Source organism: Mustela nigripes, chromosome 4 (genome assembly GCF_022355385.1).
Source record: "Mustela nigripes isolate SB6536 chromosome 4, MUSNIG.SB6536, whole genome shotgun sequence".
In the NCBI taxonomy this organism is placed as follows: Eukaryota; Metazoa; Chordata; class Mammalia; order Carnivora; family Mustelidae; genus Mustela; species Mustela nigripes.
In genome coordinates, this window is record NC_081560.1 from 743224 (window position 1) to 764844 (window position 21621).

The following is a 21621-nucleotide window of genomic DNA, read 5'->3' on the forward strand; positions in this document are numbered from 1 at the left end:
GTCTCGTATAAGCAACGTATAGTTGGATCATGCTCTTTTAATCCACTTAGTCAGTGTCTTTTCACTGAGATATTTGGCCCTTTTACATTTAATGTAATTATTGATATATTAATTTTACCATTTTACTATTTATTTTCTGATCTTTTTTCCCCCTCTCTTTTCTTTTTTCTGTATTCCTTTAGGGTTATGTAAACAATTTTTTAGAAATCCCTATTAATTTGTCTTATAGGGTTTTGAGTGTATCTCTTTATAGTCTTTTTTAGTGGTTGGTCAAGATATCACATTACATTAGGTTAATCTTAGCTACATAAAATTAATTGGCTACATAAAATTAATGTGGTCGCTATTTTACCAGTTAGAGTAGGATGTAGACAACTTACCTTCCTTTATGGCTCTTCCCCTCTCTTTATTGTAATTATCTTGAATGTTTCCTCTACACACATTTAGAAGTACAACAGACAGTGTTGTCATGTCTGCCTCAACAGTCAAACATAATTGACAAGAGTCCAGAGAAGGAAAACTAGTCACCTTTACTTTCTACATTCTTTTCTCCTTCCTGATCTTTCAAAGTTCCTTCTTCCGTCTTTGCCTTCTGTTTAAATAAATTTGTTTAGCAATTGTTTTAGGGCACGTTTGCTGTAAGCAGTAGTCTCATTTTTCTGTTTTTGAAAATGTCCTAATTTCCCTGTCATTCTTGAAGGATTTTTTTTTATTAAAGATTTTTATTTCTGTATTTGTCAGGGGGAATGCACAAGCAAGGGGAGTGGCAGGCAGAGGGAGAAACAGGCTTCTCGCTGAGCAAAGAACCCGATGTGGGACTCGATCCCAGGACCCTGGGATCATGACCTGAGCCAAAGGCAGATGCTTAACTGACTGAGCCCCCTAGGAGTCCCCTTGAAGGTTATTTTTGATGAGTATCTGGATTGGTAGATATTCAGGATTCAGGGCTGATTCAGGATGGTTCCTTTCTTCCAGCACTTGAAAAATGTTCTGTGATTTCCTTGGTTTCTGTTGGAAAATCCTTTGTCATTGGGTTGTGATTCCCTCATAGGTAAGGTGTCATTTTTCTCTGGCTGCTGTCAAGATTTTTTCTTTGCATTTAGTTTTAAGAAGTTTAAGTGTGAGTCTTGGAGGAGATTGGGTTTACCCTGTGCAGGTGCTCAGCTTTGTGAATCTTTAGGATTCTGTCTCTTGCCAAAGTTGATTTTTCAGCCATCATGTTTCCAAATGCCCTTTCAGCCCTGCCTTCCTCGTCTCCCCTTCTGATGATATGGGTGTTAGATCTTTTATCATAGTCCCACACTCCCTGAGGCTCTGTCCATGCTTTCCCCCACCCCACCAGACTGTTTTCTCTCTGATGTTGGAATTGGGTGATTTCTGTTTTTTTCCTGGTTTATGAGTTTTTCCATCCCTCATCCTCCCATTTAGTGTGGCTACTTGAGCTGCTTATTTTGGTTACGGTCTTTTTCATTTGTAGTATTTACATTTCGCTCTTTCTCTATTTATTTGCTGAGACTTCCTACTCCTTTGCTAAGCCTTCTAGTTTTTCATTTCTTTCAAGTATACTCATAGCCGTTCACTGAAACATTTTTATTCAGGCAGCCGTACAACCCTTGGCAGGCAATGCTGGCATCGTCCAGTCTTGGTGTTCATGGCTGTGGACCGAGATCGTCCCAGTTCTGGTGTGACAACTGATTTTCTGTTGAAACCTTAACATTTTAGCTTTCTATTCTGTGACTCTGGATCTCATTTAAGCCTTGTGGTTCACAGCTTTTTCGGACACTATACCAGCCACTCTGGCAGACTGGAGTTAGAACAAATTCTCGAGATGTGGTGGTGAACAGGTAGGCTGGTGGCCGAGTGGTGGGGAAATGTGTGTACGGGGGTGTCTCTCTTACTAACATGGAGGTGGAAATCCAGGTTCCCCACTAGATTTCTGCTGACATCTGAGGGAAGGGGTCTTGGCCAAATGCTGGGTAGAGTGGATGGGGGAGTTTGAACTCCCCATGTGTTCTCCATGTGGGGTCTGACATGGGGGGTGGGTGTGCCACCCACTCCCTACTTGACTGATCCGCTGACCCTCGCAGGGTCAGGGGAGGTCAGGGGCCTCAATCTGGCTTCATAAGAGAGGATGCAGGGTCCCCCTTGGTCTTTGTTAGCATGGGCATGGGTGGGCTCTGCTGTTTTTGGTGGCATTTGACGGGAGGAAAGCTGTTACTGCCTGAAATGTGCTGAGTCAGTCCTTTCCAGGACCTCTGGCTGGGGACAGGTGACCTCAGGGTTTCACCTGCCCTTGGTGCTCCCAGGTCCCTGCCTCCGTTCCAGTGTGAGGTGCACAGGCCAGAGGACAGCCCCGGGAACCCCGCATGTGTGACTCCTCTGATTCCCTGGGAGTACAGCAGCCTGTGCCCTGCCCTCCCTTCACAGCCTCCCGTGCACATCATCTCCAGGGTTTCCTTGTGCCTGGTGGGAAGGGCAGGGGAGAGTACCTCTTCTCCATCTTCCTGGAAGCACGTCTTCTCTTCCCGGGGCTTAGCTTCTCCGGGAGGCCTCCGAGAGGCATTCAGAGAGGACATCTGACCCCAAGTGTATGCGTTGCTTTGGTTTCTATATCCAAGAGCCCAGTTTCTTCCTATTCCCAGGAAACCTTCGAAGCCGGTCTAAGGGCTCAGGGCCCCTCCCCTCCCAGATGGCCTGTATATGGCACCTTTGTCAGTTGGCCAACTGTTGTGACTGTGTCTTCACAGACCCCAGAATCGACAAAGCTCAGACTTTTCTGCTCTTTAGGGAAAAAATACCATTGATGTCTTATTATTTTAAATTTTATAGATGAAAGCTCTTTTTACTAGGAACTTCCTTTTGTGCTCTTGATTTTTCTGTTTCCTTATAGGTATTAAGACGCCCCCCCCCCCCCCCTTCTGGAATGGCGCGTTTAAACTGTGCTTATTTCCAAAATCCGCAGAGCTAGGTATTAGGCTAACACTGCGACTGTGCTTTTGGCTGAAAAGACTCCTGGGTCTTCAACCAGAGGTTGACACTCACACGAGCACACACTTCATATGGGTGGTTTTTTTAGTTGCTTTTGGCAAATGGAAGATTTGTGCTGATTACGAGTGCAGTTGATCCTAAGTGAGGGTAACAGTGACCGTAGTGACCGTGGGGCGCGCCTCCCTGCCGCGACCCGTTCTCTAGATGTTATATTCAAGCAGAGCAGCTAGAACAAATTGCCGCGGGAGGCCAGCCTGTTTGGTGAGTTTTCCAGTCAGCTTCCCTTTGGGGTAGTGCCTTTCGAGTTTTAGAAATGTTCCAACTGTTTGAATTTTGCCATTTGTAAGTGTGAAAAAAAAAGTTAGATTTGCATTTGAAGAAAGAATTCACATGTGTTCACGAGGACAGCTTATATCAGCTGAGCTCTTCTTTAAATTCCCCAGAACATGTGGTTCCCGCAGCAAGTTCTGGACCCCTCTCCCACACGCACACACGCACACAAACAGGCACGGAGCCGTCCTGATTTGAAGATTTTGGTAATGTGTTTTTGAACAGAGCATAAAAATATATCTCTGTAATTACATGATATTTAGTGATTAGATAATTATGGATAATTGCATGGGGTAGTTCTAAGTGCTAAAGTGTTACCATAAGATCTAAAATGTACAAATTGCATAATAATTATTCTTGGGAGTTATTTGGTAATTCTGAGCATAATTATCATGTGATCTGCAGTGCATGTAATTAATGCATAATCGCATGGATTTTGCCTTCATAACTACTTCGCTCTTGTTATAAAGCTCTTTGTCATAACATTTGAGGATAAATATAATGTAATTGGCTCCCAGATACAGCACATTAAGCCCTGTGATAATTGCCTTCACAGTAACAATACCCTTATTTCATTACAACTGTGTGGCTCTCCGGCAGGCTGGGGCTAGCGTGGATTCCCGAGACGTGGTGGGGTGCAGGCAGGCTGGGGCCCAGCGGTGGGGGAATGAGCACACACGTGGGTCAGGTGACCAGAGCCTTTCTGCGAGAACGTCTGCATCCCTCACGGGGACACCTCCCTCTTCCGAGTGAAACGTGCCCCGGGCGACAGCTCCTAGCGTCCGGCCACGGCACCCCGCGCCTCGTGCTTCTCATCTGGCAAATTGCCCCTCCTAGTTTTGGTCTTGTTTTCTCGGAAGACGGCGACTTGTGTAAAGAGAAACCTTAGTAACACCGCCGTGGTGGAGACGTGGGTGGCTGACGGCGTTGAGGGCAGACTTTGAAATGGCCGCAGTGTATCCTGAGACAGAAACACGGGCTTTAGCTCAGTTTCTGGGTTGATAATGCAGCTCTCGACCTCCCCCAGGCTTCACGTGGCAGGACGACTACACCCAGCGTGTGATGGCCCAGGAGCTCTCGGACCTGCCCCACGCCTACCCGCGACATCTAGATGCCTCCGACACAGCCAGGTAAGCAGACGGCTCTCTGGCCGCAGCCCGGACCCATCGAGCGGTGTCTGTCTGGACCTGTTGTCCTTGTGGCGTAGATGGTCCGGGGGGTGGGACAGTGCAGGAGGGGCGGGCGGTGCTGCCCCCTCCCCGGGCCTGGCCCAGGTGCACAAGACACACTGGCGGGACCCTCGAGCCGGGTGCGGTCCTCATCCCCGCCGCCTTCCCCTCCCTTTCCCAAGAGCACTGGGCAGCCCTGCCTCTTCAGAGCCTTGGCCGGAAGCAGAAAAGTCAAGACTTCTCATTTCCCAGTAAGAATTTATGTTCACTTTAGTGCAAAAATCAGAGTTCAGTTATGGCGGTTTTCCTGTTGCCAGTACATAGCAACCTGTACTGAGCTGCGACACCTGCGCCCTCTGAGGGGTCCCTGCTGCCTGTCCTGGCCTTGGAGGGAAGGGAATGGAGATGCAGGAAGGTAAAAACGTAGTCCGAAGACAGACCACGGGGAGCCCCAGGGTCGTGTGGCACCTCAGCCATGGTGCTAGATTCTTCAAGGTCGCAGACTGTGGAAAGGGCCTTCGGCAAAGGCTTCGGGAAGTTCGGAAGGTCTGGTTTCCCCCCGAGAGAGACTGTTCTGAAACTTGGGCTAGAAAAACCTCAGTAACACGAAAACGCGAGTATCTCCCTGAAGCTGGTGTTCCTCCACCGAGGGAAGCAGCTAAGCCACCGAGAGGCTCATTGCCAAGTGCAGGGCCAGCGAGTGACCCCACCCGAGGGATGTGGACACACTGAGAGCACAGTGTCCGCACCAAGTTTTCAGGGGGCCCGAGACGCGCTGCCGCTCCACACGCCCGGCCTGTCTCGGTCCGGGGCCTCCTGCGGCCGAGGACGTCCGTGCTAGCCGCGCGCAAGTGCGAGACTGTGAGGAGCGACGACCCAGACCAGAGTCCGGCCGCCTCGCATTTCTGCTTTGGCTCGCACGATTGCGCGCTCCTGGTACTGGTCTTTCCCCCCGGGCGTTTCCGGGCTGCCCGTGGCTCCCTCCGACTGAGGAAGATGTATCGTCACTGCCCGTGAGCCGGGGTGGGCACAGAACGGCTCCTCGTGTGGCCCGGCGGGGACACCGGAGCGTGGTGGCCCCCAGGACCAGCCTTTGCAGGCGAGGGCAGGCCGTTGAACAGACCCCCAGACCACTACCTTCTCACCAGCATCAATACTGTCATTTCTAAAAGTTGCCAGTTTTATTATGAAAAATGATACCTTATCTTTGCTGTTTTTTAAATAAGTGAGATTAAAAGTTTAAAAATATTTCTATTTTAGATTAGAATTTTCTTCATATTTTAGATATGAATTTTTTATGCATGATCTTTGTTCACGTGAAAAGTTTTTTTTGTATTTTTCTGTTTTATTTCAGTTTAGAGCCTTTATATTTAAGGCAAGTAAATTTTCATTTATCCCGTCTTGTAGAGAGGTTTTCCCGGTCTGTAGCATGGAAGACAGTTGCTGACGGAGACAGTTCTCATAGCCGTCTCTAGGCTGGAATTCTAATTCATGTCTTTGACAGGGTTGAGCCTAAGTAAACCAGCCATCCGAGCTCTGAAAGCAGAGCCCATTTGGGGAAGACTTGCTGGGGTATCCCCAGATTCCTGTCCATCCTGCTCCTGGCTCTGCCCCTGAGGGACGGGTGTTCCTCAGCTGCATGAGTAGGTCCCTACTCATGAGTAGGTCGTAGGGTAGCTCAGCTTCAGGCTGAGGCTGGCGTTGTCCAGTGGGATTCACCCCACCTTAGAGGGCAGGGCGGAGGGGTTATGTTGGCAGTGGGACCTGGGCAGAGGGTCTGATCCCACAACCCCCTCTCTGCTCCGTCCTGTTGCTCTGGTGGCTCTCCACGGTTACCCCTGTCGCTCCTCTCAGTCCTGTGTGCCTCTGTCAATGGTGTCCTGTCCCATACTCAGACCTCCAGATTTCGGGTGTTTCCTGTTGGCACTCTGCCTGATGGACCATCTTGGCAGCCAGGACAGGGGCACTTGGCCTTGCTGTCTTCCTGGCTTGTCCCTCCCTGCGGCTCTGGTCACGGTTACACTGTCATCATGGTACAGATAGTGGTTTTCCCTCTTTTCACAAAATTTCTGCAAAACCTTTAGCACTGAAATTATCTGTTTCCTGGTGTACGTATCTTCTATACTCCTCCTTTGAGACATGTCTCCTAACACTCTCATTGGTTCCAAGGCTGTTGGCAAAACGTTTTTACTGCGTGAAATGGAGGCATTTATTTTTGCAGAGGACGATCGTCCTTTTCATAGGGATCTCCAAATTTATTGTCTTGGTATGACATTTAGAATTGTATTATAATTTAAAAAACCATTCAATGTACATATGTTTATCACCTTTGTCTTTTTTATTATTCTTTTTTATTAATTTTTTTTGCTTTTTAAAAAAATTTATTTTTATTAACATATAATGTATTATTATCCCCAGGGGTACAGGTCTGTGAATCGCCAGGTTTACACATTTCACAGCACTCACCATAGCAATACCCTCCCCAATGTCCATAACCCAACACCCTCTCCCTACACCCCTTCCCCCGGCAACCCTCAGTTTGTTTTGTGAGATTAGGAGTCTCTTATGTTTTGTTTCCCTCCTGATCCCATCTTGTTTGATTTATTCCTTTCCTGCCCCCCAGAACCCCTACTTTGCCTCTCAACTTCCTCGTATCAGAGAGATCATATGATAGTTGTCTTTCTCTGATTGACTTATTTCGCTAAGCATGATACCCTCTAGTTCCATCCACATCGTTGCAAATGGCAAGATTTCATTTCTTTTGATGGCTGCATAGTATTCCATTGTGTATATATACCACATCTTCTGTATCCATTCATCTGTTGATGGACATCTAGGTTCTTTCCATAGTTTGGCTATTGTGGACATTGCTGCTATAAACATTCGGGTGCACGTGCCCCTTCGGATCACTACGTTTGTATCTTTAGGGTAAATACCCAGTAGTGTGATTGCTGAGTCATAGGGTAGCTCTATTTTCAGCTTTTTGAGGAAATTCCATGCTGTTTTCCAGAGTGGCTGCACCAGCTTGCATTCCCACCACAGTATAGGAGGGTTCCCCTTTCTCCACATCCTCACCAGCAACTGTCATTTCCTGACTTGTTGATTTTAGCCATTCTGACTGGTGTGAGGTGATATCTCATTGTGGTTTTGATTTGTATTTCCCTGATGCCGAGTGATATGGAGCACTTTTTCATGTGTCTGTTGGCCATCTGGATGTCTTCTCTGAGAAATGTCTGTCCATGTCTTCTGCCCATTTCTTGATTGGATTATTTGTTGTTTGGGTGTTGAGTTTACTAAGTTCTTTATAGATTTTGGATACTAGCCCTTCATCTTATATGTCATTTGCGAATATCTTCTCCCATTCTGTTGGTTGTCATTTGGTTTTGTTAACTGTTTCCTTTGCTGTGCAAAAGCTTTTGATGTCAATGAAGTCCCAATAGTTCATTTTTGCCCTTGCTTCCCTTGCCTTTGGTGATGCTTATAGGAAGAAGTTGCTGCGGCCGAGGTCAAAGAGGTTGCTGCCTGTGTTCTCCTCAAGGATTCTGATGGATTCCTGTCTCACACAGAGGTCTTTCACCCATTTTGAGTCTATTCTTGTGTGTGGTATAAGGAAACGTTCCAGTTTTGTTCTTCTGCATGTGGCTGTCCCATGTTCCCAACACCATTTGTTGAAGAGACTGTCTTTTTTCCATTGAACATTCTTTCCTGCTTTGTTGAAGATCAGTTGACCGTGGAGTTGAGGGTGCATTTCTGGGCTCTCTATTCTGTTCTATTGATCTGTGTGTCTGTTTTTCTGCCAGTACCATACTGTCTTGATGATTACAGCTTTGTAGTAGAGGTTGAAGTCTGGAATTGTGATGGCACTAACTTTGGCTTTTGTTTTTCAACCTCCCCCTGGCAATTTCTGCTTCCATATAAATTTTAGGATTATTTGTTCCATTTCTTTGAAAAAATTCATGGTATTTTGATAGGAATTGCATTAAATGTGTAGATTGCTTTAGGTAGCATAGACATTTTCATGATATTTGTTCTTCCAATCCAAGAGCATGGGACAATTTTCCATTTCTTTGTGTCTTCCTCAATTTCTTTCATGAGTACTTTTTAGTTTTCTGAGTATAGATTCTTTGCCTCTTTGGTTAGGTTTATTCCTGGGTATCTTATGGTTGTAGGTGCAATTATAAATGGGATTGACTCCTTAATTTCTCTTTCTTCTGTCTTGTTGTTGGTGTATAGAAATGTTACTGATTTCTGTGCATTGATTTTATATCCTGACACTTTACTGAATTCCTGTACAAGTTCTAGCAGATTTGGAGTGGAGTCTTTGGGTTTTCCACATAAAGTATCATATCATCTGCGAAGAGTGAGAGTTTGACTTCTTTGCAAATTTGGATGCCTTTAATTTACTTTTGTTTTCTGATTGCTGAGGCTAGGACTTCTATTACTATGTTGAATAGTAGTGCTGATGGTGGACAGCCCTGCTGTCTTCCTGATCCCAGCGGAAAAGCTCTAGTTTTTCTCCATTGAGAATGATATTTGTGGTGGGTTTTTCATAGATGGCTTTGATGATATTGAGGTGTGTACCCACTATCCCTGCAATTTGAAGAGTTTTGATTAAGAAAGGATGCTGTACTTTGTCAAATGCTTTTTCAGCATCTATTGAGAGTATCATATGGTTCTTGTTCTTTCTTTTATTAATGTGTCACATTGATTGATTTGCGGATGTTGAACCAACCTTGCAGCCCAGGTTTTGGGATCAAGGTAATGGTGGCTTCATAAAATGAGTTTGGAAGTTTTCTTTCCATTTCTATTTTTTGGAACAGTTTCAGGAGAATAGGGGTTAATTCTTTAAATGTTTAGTAGAATTCCCCTGGGAAGCCATCTGGTCCTGAGCTCTTGTTTTTTGGAAGATTTCTGAGGACTGCTTCAATCTCCATATTGGTTATGGGTCTGTTCATGTTTTCTATTTCTTCCTGGTTCAGTTTTGGTAGTTTATGTGTCTCTAGGAATGCATCCATTTCTTCCAGATTGTCAAATTGGCTGGCGTATAGTTGCTCATAATATGTTCTTATAAGTGTTTGTATTTCTTTGGTGTTGGTCATGATCTCTCCTCTTTTGCTCATTATTTTATTTATTTGGGTCCTTTCTCTTTTCTTTTTGATAAGTCTGGCCAGGGGTTTATCAATCTTATTACTTCTTTCAAAGAACCTGCTCCTGGTTTTGTTGATTTGTTCTACTGTTCTTTTGGTTTCTATTTCATTGATTTCTGCTCTGATCTTTATGACTTCTCTTCTCCTGCTGGGTTTAGGCTTTATTGCTGTTCTTTCTCCAGCTCCTTTAGGTGTAGGGTTAGGTTGTGTACTTGAGACCTTTCTTGTTTCTTGAGAAAGGTTTGTATGGCTATATACTTTCCTCCCAGGACCGACTTTGCTGCGTTCCACAGATTTTGAACCATTGTTTTTTCCTTTTAATTTGTTTCCATGAATTTTTTCAATTTTTCTTTAATTTCCTGGTTGACCCATTCATTCTTTAGTAGGATGCTATTTAGCCTCCATGTATTTGAGTTCTTTCCAACTTTCCTCTTGTGATTGAGTTTTAGCTTCAGAGCATTGTGGTCTGAAAATATTCAGGGAATGATCCCAATCTTTTGGTACTGGTTGAGACCTGCTTTGTGACCCAGGATGTGATCTATTCTGGAGAATGTTCCATGGGCACTAGAGAAGAATGTGTATTCTGCTGCTTTGGGATGGAATGTTCTAAATGTATCTGTGATGTCCATCTGGTCCAGTGTGTCATTTAAGGCCTTTATTTTCTTGTTGATTTTTGCTTGGATGATCTGTCCATTTCAGTGAGGGGAGGGTTAAAGTCCCCTACTATTATTATATTATTGTCGATGTGTTTCTTGATTTTGTTATTAATTGGTTTATATAGTTGGCTGCTCACATGTTAGGGGCATAGATACTTAAAATTGTTAGATCTTGTTGGACAGACCCTTTGAGTCTTGACCCTTGAGTCCTTCCTCATCTCTTATTATAGTCTTTGGCTTAAAATCTAATTTGTCTGATATAAGGATTGCCACCCCTGCTTTCTTCTGATGTCCATTAGCGTGGTAAATTGTTTTCCACCCAGTCATTTTAAATCTGGAGGTGTCTTTAGGTCTAAAATGAGCTTCTTGTAGACAGCATATGGATAGGTGTTTTTTTTTTTTTTTTATCGATTCTGATACCCTGTGTCTTTTGATTGGGGCATTTAGCCCATTTACATTCAGGGTAACTATTGAAAGATATGAATTTAGTGCCATTGTATTGCCTGTAAGGTGACTATTACTGTATATTGTCTCTGTTCCTTTCTGGTCTAGTACTTTCAGGCTCTCTCTTTGCTTAGAGGACCCCTTTCAATATTTCCTGTAGAGCTGGTTTGGTGTTTGCAAATTCTTTTAATTTTTGTTTGTCCTGGAAGCTTTTCATCTCTCCTTGAATTTTCAGTGATAGCGTATCTGGATATAGTATTCTTGGCTGCATATTTTTTTCATTTAGTGCTCTGAATATGTCATGCCAGTTCTTTCTGGCCTGCCAGGTCTCTGTGGATAGGTCTGCTGCCAGTCTAATATTTCTACCATTGTATGTTACAGACTAACTGCCCTGAACTGCTTTCAGGATTTTGTCTGTCACTAAGACTGGTAAGTTTTACTATTAGATGACAGGGTGTGGACCTATTTTTATTGATTTTAAGGGGGGGTTCTCTGTGCCTCCTGGATTTTGACACTTGTTCCCTTTGCCATACTAAGGAAATTCTCTATTATAATTTGCTTCAATATACCTTCTGCCTCTTTCTCTCTTTCTTCTTCTTCTCGAATCCAAATTATTTCAGTATTGTTTAGTCTTATGGTTTCACTTATCTCTCAATTCTCCCCTCATGGCCCAGTAGTTGTTTGTCTTTTGCTCAGCTTCTTTATTCTCCATCATTTGGACTTCTATATCACTGATTCTCTCTTCTGTCTCATTTATCCTAGCAGTAAGAGCCTCCATTCTTGATTGCACCTCATTTATACCTTTTTTGATTTCAGCTTGGTTAGATTTTAGTTCTTTTATTTCTCCAGGAAGGAATTTTATTTCTCCAGACAATGTTTCTTCAATATCTCCCATGCCTTTTTCAAGCCCAGCTAGCACCTTGAGAATCATCGTTCTAAACTCTAGATCTGACATATTACCAAAGTCTGTATTGATTAGATCCCTGGCCATTGGTACTGCCTCTTGTTCTTTTTGTGTGTGTGTGTGTGTGGTGAGTTTTTCCGCCTTGCCATCTTATCCAGATAAGAACATATGAACAACAATAAAATACTAAAATGGTGCAAAGACTCTTTGGGTGTATTTTAGTTTCTTAGAAGAAACTACCTCCCAAAATTTTAAAGAAAGAAAAATATATATCTAGAAAAATAAGGGTAAACACAAGAAAGGGATTGAATATGACTGCAAAAATGAAAATTAAGAAAAATTCCAAAAAAGAAATTGATAAGTTGGTTGGAAAAAGAAAGAATAAAAAAAAAAAAAAAGAGGAGAGAATGTGCTCAGGCTGGATACCAGATCAAAGCTCTGTGCTAGATTTAGGGTATATTTTGATCTATTAGAAGAAATTCTATCCTAAAAAATTTTAGAAAAAAAAAACCCTATATGAATACAAAAAAATAAGGTTAAATACAATGAAGGATAGAATATGACTATAATAATGATTGTTTAAAAAGATTTTTTTTAGAAAGGCATTGTTAAGATAAACTAGTTAAACGTTAAAAGAGGAAAGAGGACAAGTTAAAAAAATTAGAATAAAAGAAAATAAAATTAAAAAATTTAATTTAACTTTGCAAAATTAAAGGATCATAGGGAGAAAGCCATGAATTCCACGCATTGTTTTCCCTTGGCTCTGGAGTTCTGCAGTTCTCTTTGATCGGTGACTTGGTCTTGGCTGGATGTTCTTGATGATCTTCTGGGGGAGGAGCCTCCTGTGGTGATTTTCAGATGTCTTTGTCAGAGGTGGAACTCCATCGGGGTCGGGCTAAGCAATCTGCTCGGGTTAGCTCTGGGGGGTTTTTGTGCTCTCCGTAGAGCTGTTTCAGAAAGTGGTTGATTTTCGGTTCCCAGAGTTGCTGCTCTTCTCCCCGATCCCCTCCTGAGTTTGTAGGTGTTTTGAGCCGTTTGATAACTCGCTGACCTCCTGAGACCTGATGTCATCTCAGTCCGCTACTCCTCCGTTATCTTGCCTCTCTCCACCTTTGTCATTTCCAATGTCTGTATTTATTTTATTTATTTTTAAGTGAGGCACTACTCACTTTTATTTTTAAGCTTTAAGTGGAATTTAGTGATTCATGAGTTGCACACAACCCCCAGGGCTCATTCCTCACGTGCCCTCGCTCATGCCCATCACCCAGTTTCCCCATCCCCCACCCAGCTTCCCTCCAGCGACCATCAGTTTGTGTCCCCTACTTTTACCATGATTTTTTAAATTAATTATCTTTGGACTTCTTACTTCTACTATCCTTATACCTGTTGTTTTTTAGTTTTTTTAGACCAATTGTTTCTTTAAAGATTTCACGTATTTATTTGAGAGAGAAACACAGAGCATGCAGGAGGAGGGGGGAGGGGCAGAGGCAGATTCAGGCACCCCGCTGAGCAGGGAGTCCGATGCAGGACTCGGTCCCAGGTCCCCGAGATCATGACCTGAGCTGAAGGCAGACACTTCACGGACTGAGCCACCCAGCACCTTGGACCTGTTGTTTTTTAGATAAAGCTTGAACATTTTGTTCACCTTTTTATTTATTCATTTTTTATAATAGTACATTTTGACTTACTGAAATTTCTCAGACAGAAACTGTTTCTGTAAATTTTCCTTTTGTTGTGAATATATTTTGCCTCAAACCCTTGAAGGCTCAGACATGGAGCATGTAAGTTTTGCTGGGCCACATCGTCCTTGGTTTCGGCTTTATCCATGGTCAGCTCCGGAGGGTGCCTTGGTTGCCTTAATGCTTTTTGTCTTGGATTCCATTTATCTAAAATTAGTACTGCCATTCCCATTTTCTCTCTTAATTTTTTGCCTAATGAATCTGGTCATTCTTTACAATTTACTTCTTGGACTCTCTCTATTTTCTGTGCCGCTTTCCTGAGCCATGTCTACACAGCTTTCCTGAGTCATGTCTACACAGCTTTCCTGAGCAGGCCCAGGTCACTCAGTGAGGCCCGGGTGTCTCTGGCCCCTGGAATGTGACTGTCTGACGTTTTGACGCTTCTGCCTTCTGTCCCCCGGTGCTGGTCCAGGTGCTGCTCTGGCCCGGAGAACGCCAGCACCCAGCACATGCCTTTCACGAGGTTGACATTGTGGAGTCAGTGAAGGAAGAACAGAATGAATGACCTGCTGTTGCTTTGAGTTATTACATGGGCAGCCACACCAGCCGAGAACCGTTCCTTGGCTCCGTCAGTCCACAGGGAATGCATTCTGCATACTGGTCTCTAGAGCATTCTGCTCTTGATGGACTCGTGCTATCCCACACCTGGCCAGAGATACACTTGGCGTGCTTCACGCAGGACAGTTGACCTGTACAGAAATTACTGGCCCGGATGAGGTTAGGATTGTGCGGGATGCCCGGCCCCACTCTTCTCCTGACCAGAGTGAGCACCGTATGTGAAAGCAGCAGGGTGGCCCAGCACTAATCACAGATCCCAAATGTGAGGAACAGAGGGAAGCGGAAGGGGTCCCTGAGAGCCGAAGCCTGCCGTTTGCCGAGGCTCTGAGAGCAGGAGGCCAGCAGTGTGTCGGGGGCTCCCGCCAGTTCACAGGGGACTGTGCCCGGGAGCATCGCATCAGGTGTCTTTGAAGGGTGTGTGTGAAGAGTCAACTGTTGTCCAGGGTGGTTCCTGTTCCTGGGAGAGGAGTGAGACCCGGTTCACTGTGCGCTCTCTAAAGATGGTCTTCCTCGTCTGGGTTGTTTTCTTTAGCAAACTGAGGTCTCTCGTGTTGTGTGGAGCCAGAAGATCAGTCACGCAACTGGAAGAGGGAGCAGTGAAGTCTGACACGTAAAACAGTTTTAGTGTTTTTTTTTTGTTTGTTTTTGTTTTTTTTTTTAAAGATTTTATTTATTTATTTGAGAGAGAGACCGCGAGAGAGAGCATGAGCAAGGAGAAGGTCAGAGGGAGAAGCAGACTCCCCATGGAGCTGGGAGCCCGATGCGGGACTCGATCCCGGAACTCCAGGATCATGACCTGAGGTGAAAGCAGTCGTCCAACCAACTGAGCCACCCAGGCGCCCCCAGTTTTAGTGTTTTTGAGGTGGAAAATACGTACTTACCAGGTTTTGACCTAGTTTAAGCAGAACTACAGGTGAAAGCCCATTTGCAAGTTACCTGGTCCAGGACCGCCCCGTGAAGTGAGAGCCGCGCCCGTCCCCCGACACCTTACAGCGTCGCAAACAGACCCTTCATACACCCGCTGGGAAAGGAACGACAGTTCAGAGGCACTTTTATGAGCTTAGCAATTAGTCCTGAGAAAAGACAGACTACCAGAGTCCTAAACCGACCTCAGTGAAGATACACCCCAACCCCACACAGCACGGGGTTCTATCCATTCAGTGATGGTCCCAGAAACTCTAGCCGCGGTTTGAGATCAAGGAACCGTGAAGCCCTTGTCATTGGCTCACGTGTGGGGTCCGATTCTGTACAGCCTGAAAAGCCGGGCAGCTTTATCCATGAGATGAACAAACACAAGAAGAAGATTTTCTGTAAGTCCCAGCTTTTATGAAACATGTTCAAACACCACACCTAACAGTAGTGATCCGTTCCTGAAATCAGACTTCCTATGTGCGGAAGCTAGTTGGGATCCTGGTCCCATTACTGTAATTGGGAAATCTGTGATGAGTTACAGACCCACCTAACCCTCAGGAATGTCCTGAAGGGGTCAGAACCACGCTAGAGACCCCCGTGTAAGCCACAAACTACCGTGCTTGTAGGAAGAACAGGATGTACTGTTTCCTGGGCCCTAAAAGTGGAAATGGTTATTAGCAAATTGGGCATTTTATTTGCAGTACCACAACCTAACTCAGAGTATAAGACATGTACACAGACCAAACACAAATGCAGACACACACGCACAGACATACCCAGAAACACGCATACACATGTGGACACGCACACACAGACAAGCAGACACTTATGTAGACACACACATGGGACTGTGAGTGGGGAAACTCCATGTCCCCACTCTTCCTGCATTTATGGCTTTTTTTAAGGCTTCCCGCTCTGCTTGGGGTACCGAGAGCCCTCCTGTCAGCACATCAAAACACCCTACTTCTAGAATTCTCATGAGACTTTATCATAGTTGGTATACTTACAAGTAAAAGTGAAAATCGAATGATTGCTTAAAAACAAAATCCCTCCAAATGCAAAGGTCAGGTGAGAAAGGACGGGAAGAGATGAAAACAGCAGATGCGCCCCCGACCCCTGTGTGCACCGTTTTCCTAGACCGCATTCTGACATCGGGTGAGCCGTGCCATGTTTCTAACAGTCTGGGGTATTTTTGTTCAACGTCAAGGGCACTTCTGGCAGATAATTAAAAAAATACAAATTTTGAAACTGAGTATTTACTTACATGAAGGTCAAATGCATTTAGTATGCGAAAAAAACCACTTACATATATTGCTATGTAAATGTCAGAGCTATAATCGCTACAATTATTTATTATTCAGAAATCAGCCGCCGCAGTGATGATCACCCACTCCGGAGAGCACCGTCCGAGGTTAGACAGAGTCGCTGTAGGAACACACGTCCCGTTCTCTCTGCACAAGCAGTATTTGTGGCTGTCACAGAGGCCAGACAGAGACGGGGAGAATCATGTTTTATATAACTTAAAAACTCATTTTCCTTTAAAAAAAAAAAAAAAAAGGGAAATAAGACATTTTTCTTTCAAATTAGGCCATAATTTGATCCCCCACTACACCACAATGATCAGTTTCGGACCCTGAACTCCCTTTCATGGGTAACAGCCCCAAACACTAGCGTTTCACATCACATGTGAAGTGACACTTAGAACCTGCATTAACTCGGGATGTCGTGGGTGTGCGAGTTCACTCTCTCAGCCCACACGTCTGCCTTCAGCGGCGGCTGGGCGTCCCGGGGCTGGCGCAGGGCAGAGGAACGGAGAGGAGCGTGAGCCCTTCCCTGGGGCGGCTTACGTGCCCCCGAGAGGAGAGCCGGCAACAGACGCGCGTGGTCAAGAAGGCGGTTTCTGGTCGGAGCGAGCGCTGGGGGCCCGCGTTCCGGGGCGCTCTAGTGAGCGGTGACGGGGGCCTACCCTCGGCCGGATGCTGGGGAAGCATCCCTGAGCACGAGGTGACCGAACGGTCAGGGAAGTGGGACGTGACTGGAGCTGTTGCCCGAGAGTGATGGGGCCTGGGGTCCTTCCCCAGAGGCCCCCGTGGTTCCGAGCAGCAGAGGCGACAGGCAGAGGCTCAGGCTCCTGCCACCGCGGCTGCTCGGGCCTGACCGCATGCGCCCCAGACAAGCCGTGGTGCGGGGGAGACGTGGATGGGTGGGGGCGTAGTTCTGGGTCGGCCGGAGGGAGCGCATGGACGCGCGGCTGAGAAAAGACGGGACAGCGGCAAAGCCTGTGGTCTGCGGCCAGAGCGGCGTTGTCACCTGCCGAGATGGCTGGTCAGTGGGCATAGCAGGGCCAGCCGTGGGCAGCACAGTGAAGGAGAGAAACGAGACGGGGCGAAGAACTTGGGAGGAGATGGTCTGGGGAGCTGCCGGCCGCTCCGGATTGCACGGGTGTCAGGACCAGGAATTCGCTGTCAGGCTGCCCTTCTTGGGGACCCGAGGTCAGAGTGTGTGACAGAGGCTCTCTGCACAGAGCATCTACCTGTGTGGTTTCCTGCCCCATTTAGGATGCATTTTGGCCCTTGGGGACAGGTGACATGCACACAGCAGAAGTGTTCGTGGACAGGGATGCTCTGGCCACTGCGTCTGGGCTGCGAGAGGGGTGGCCCCAGAGGTCAGCTCTTCCCAGTCAGGGCCATGGGGGAGGGGAGCTGATAGGACAGGAGGCCGCTGAGGGGCAGTGTGAGTTCCCATGTCCGTGTCCTGGCACCTGTTCGGACCGGGGCCCTGCCCGTCTGCAGGTGGCAGGCCACCAGCTGCCCCGTCTGTGTCCCTAGTTAGGGCCAAACATGTGGCTTCAGAGTCACGTCCATCTCGCCACCATTTGAAAAGGAAACAGCAGGCATCCCGTGTGTCACCCAGCCTCTGCCCATCTGCCCAGCATGGCCCGTGTGCACACGTGGCTTTTTGGTGGCGACAGTTCCACAACCGGAAACATCTAGCCCCGCCTTCGTCTCCCGCTGTGACCCCGCACAGACTCAGCAGCGTCTGCGGCTCTGTGGGTCAGATGCTCTGCCGGGGTCCCAGTGAGCTGAAGCCCGGGCACGGCGGGGCCCTTCTCTCGGGCCAGGCTGGGTGTGTGTCCCCCTTCTGCGTTCTCTGTCTGGTGGCCCAGCCGCCCTCGGGCTGTTGTCTTCCTCCGCGACATCGCTCTGACACCACCTTCCACCTCCTCGCCCTCTTTTAAGGACCTGTGATCACGCTGGGCCCCGGGGGGACGTGGGGTCATCTCCCTGCCTTCGGTTCGGCTGAGTGTGGACTTCCTTCCCCCGCGGCCCCCGTGCCCAGGAACCCAGCACATTCACAAACCGTGAGGGTCGGGAGTAGCATCTCAGGGTCACTGTAAACCTCCCACAGGACTCTTTCTGCTTCCTTGTTCTGCTGCCTCTGGGCAGCTGTGCGTGTGCAGTGTCTAGAGGTTTTGGGATGTGGAGGGATGCGGGAGGGCCTGGTTTTCTTCTGCCTCCTGGGCACTGGGCCTCTGTGACCGGGAGACGTGCCCCTGCCCGGCTCAGTTCTGCAGCCTCCATCTGTGCCCCGGCCGCGAGGTTCAGGGCGGGCCCGCCCGGCCCGCCCTCGCTCAGACCTCACACCTGCTCTCAGCTCTTTGTTTCGCTTTTGTCTCCTCTGCTGTCCCCGACCCCTGCCCCAGCCAGTCCGCGTCCCTAGACCTCAGACCCCCTTTTGCGTAGACCCCCGGCCCCCGGGCCGCTGCATAGGTCGCTTTCTGCTTCTCAGGTGCTGGCGGACTTGCAGGAGGTGTGTCTGTCGCTGGTCTCCCGTCCCTGGGGCTCAGAGCGGCCAGGCTGCGAGCACACTCCAAGCCTGACCCTCTCCGGGTCACTTGTCAAGTCCCCACCTTGGCTCCAGGGTGCGTCAGAGCACCAGGCTCCGGGGGGCGCATGCGAGACTCAAGCCCGTGGCTGACGTGTGCTGGGGGCAGGACCTCACCGTCTGGCCACGAGGCCCGTGTCCTCGCTTGGCACCGAGGCTGTCCCGTGTGCGTTCGTCTCGTGTGAAGCAGATGCCTGGACGGCTAAGCCATGTGGACAAACGTGTGACTGGCTCATGGTTCTCTTGGCTTTTCAGGAGCTTGGAGCGGAGTGCAGAGAAGGAGCGGAGGTCCAGTCTGCAGGAGGCCGGTGCCCTGGCCAGGGCTGTCCAGCGCTACTTGCCATACCTAGAGGCCCTGTCACAGGCTGCAGCTCCAAACGCTCATCCCGTGACCAGGCTGGACAGACCAGCAGCTCAGGTGACCGCCATCACTCGCCCCGTGGCCGGGCACGTCTCCTACCTGCCACGGGCTGTTTTCTCTGTGTGCACACCAGGCCCGACCTCAAGTCCTGGGTGTTCACTGGTTTCTCTCCTGTACCGTGCGGGTCGGGGCACATGCAGAAAATGGCCCTGGACCCTATTACAGTCGCACACGCGTGCTCACGAGTCCAGCAGTGGCGGTCCACCCACCGTCTGCGCTGAGCCACTCAGTGGTCGGGGTCGCTTAGGGGTGAGGGTCTTTGGGGCGTCTTCCCTGGACGGGAGCCCTAGAAAGCTCAGCATCAAACACAGATGTGACATCTGGAGGCAGCAGAGAGCGTGTGGAAGGGCCCACCCTCACCCCCGGGACCCAGGACAGCAGTGGGCACACGCTGGGAAGGAGCACGAGGGGACCCCGAATTTGGCTGGAATTTGGTGGACACAGGGTGGCCGGCAATCCCGGTGGGCTGGGACGTGCTGGGGTCCTGCTGCTAGTCCCGCCTCTCAGGAAGCCTGTCTGTGCCGGGTGCACCTGCCCGGGCAGGCATCCCACATGCGCCGTGTCTGGGGAGGAGGTCATTTACACCAGCGCCGCCAGGGCCGTGCAGCGATCACAGGTTGTTCAAGAGAACGTTGTAGAGAAACAACTACAAATCTCCTCTGAGACGGAAGAGAACGGCTGCTTGTTAAACGGGAGTTGCCAGGTTTCGACTCCCCTAAAAGGAGCAGGCCTAGTGACCGTCAGAGCCGCGGCCCTCACCATCCCAAGAACGGCGTTTGGACGAAGCGTTGAAGTCCAGGGTGACCGTGGGCGTGTTGGCTACTTGGCGGCGGGGGACACGCGTCTTTCTTAGTCGTGTCCCCTGGGATTGGCCGTAGGTTTCCCTCCACGACAGAGGCATGGCTGACAGAGGTCCTCATCCCTGGAGCTCTGCTGGGGCTTCGTCGGAGGATGGCCGTGGCTCCGGAAGATGTAGGGGAAGCAACGCAGGTACCTTTTTGGATTATTTTCCTGTCGAGAAGCCGCTGAGGACCTTGAAGCCTGCTCTGGGCTGGGGGTCTGGTTGCGTCCCCCACGCTCCTTTGGAGGGCTCGCTGCTGGGGGTTCTCGGAGTGGCCTTCACCCAGGCCTGACCTCTGAGGAGGTGCAGAGCCAGGCATGTTCCCGGGTGCTGCGACCCTGTGCGGGAGGGGTGGTGAGGTTAGCGGGGCCGGGGAGCTCCCCACAAGCACGTGTCCGCCCTGGGTCATGGAATGTGTCTGCCTGGCTCGTGGTGTCCACCTGACGGCGCAGCTCTTCCTTCTGGCCTCACAGGACAGCCTGGCGGGAGGGAGTCTGGGCACGCCAGGAGGTCCCACACCACACGCTGCGCTCCGCCCAAGCCCGCTCTGGCCTGGACCCTTGGCCAGCTTCTCAGTGCGGACCCTGCCCGGGTGGAGCTGGGTCCGCTTCACACTAGTTTCTCCGTGTGAAGATGTTTTACTCACTCGCTGATTCTGACTGAGCACTTCCTACGAGCCAGACGCTCGGCGGGCCCCGCGGGGCCGGAGACGGGATTGGCGCGGAGGCTGCGGGGGGAGCTGGCAGTGGGCAGAGGTGCTGGGCGCGATGCTGGACACCCTGGAGCGGGTTCAGAACCCATCCCCTCAGTGCTGTGTGGCCTGGGGCAGATGCTCAGCTTCTTCGGCCCGGGCGCTGGCCAGGAAGGTGCGCATAATGGCCCTATGGCCATTGTGAGGCTGCGGGAAGGCGGTGCACGTCCAGCTTTCGGGGAAGGCCTCACTTAACAGTCGTCATTACTCCTCGTCACGAACAGTCTTCAGAAACGCAGCGAGAGTAGGTCAGGAGTCTGGAAACCAGCTGCTGGTCCTTGCTGGTGTCCCCGTCTCCTGAGCAGGACCGAGGACGCGGCTGTGCTGGACGACGTGGGTTCCATCCGACGGTTCCATCCGACGTGGGTTCCATCCGGTCCCACGGCTGTGCCTGCCGCCCAGCACACCAGAACGCCAGCACCTCTCGCAGTCCTGAAGACGGGCGACTGACGCGCACGCAAGCCTAACCACGTCGTGTCGTCTGCCTCCTTTGTCTGCTCGTGTGTCCTTATCACACAATGCTTCATGCGCAGCTTTGGCTTTGGCTGTGGGTTTTGGGGCGTCTGTAGGGGAGACTGCCTCGTGACGCTGCGTGATGGACCCAGCGATGGTTGTGGAGGAGGGAGGGGCAAGAGAGTCGCTAAAAGTTCTGCAGACTTGGAAGACCCAGAAGATGCCCGAGGGAAGGAACCAGCTGAAATTTCTCGGTGGAGTGGCTCACCCCTAAGTCTGGGGTCTTCTCTGTGGGCTGCACAAACTGAAGGGAGATGGCGGGCTCCAGGGCCGCAGCTCGCCTCCATCCCACAGGCTGCTTGCGAAGCCTCCTCAGCTATCCCCGCTGGGCGGGGAGCCCCAGCCTTCGTTCTGAAGCCGCAC

The 21621-nt window shown here is 49.0% G+C and overlaps 1 protein-coding gene across 1 annotated transcript in view; it reads left to right on the forward strand.

Annotated features, from left to right (window-relative positions):
* PTPRN2 (protein tyrosine phosphatase receptor type N2) overlaps positions 1-21621 on the forward strand; it is a 606978-nt gene that overhangs the window by 159393 nt on the left and 425964 nt on the right. The window contains exons 3-4 of the mRNA XM_059395999.1: positions 4346-4448; positions 18988-19150. Coding sequence (XP_059251982.1) covers positions 4346-4448; positions 18988-19150 — 266 coding nt within the window. The remainder of the gene's footprint in view (positions 1-4345; positions 4449-18987; positions 19151-21621) is intronic.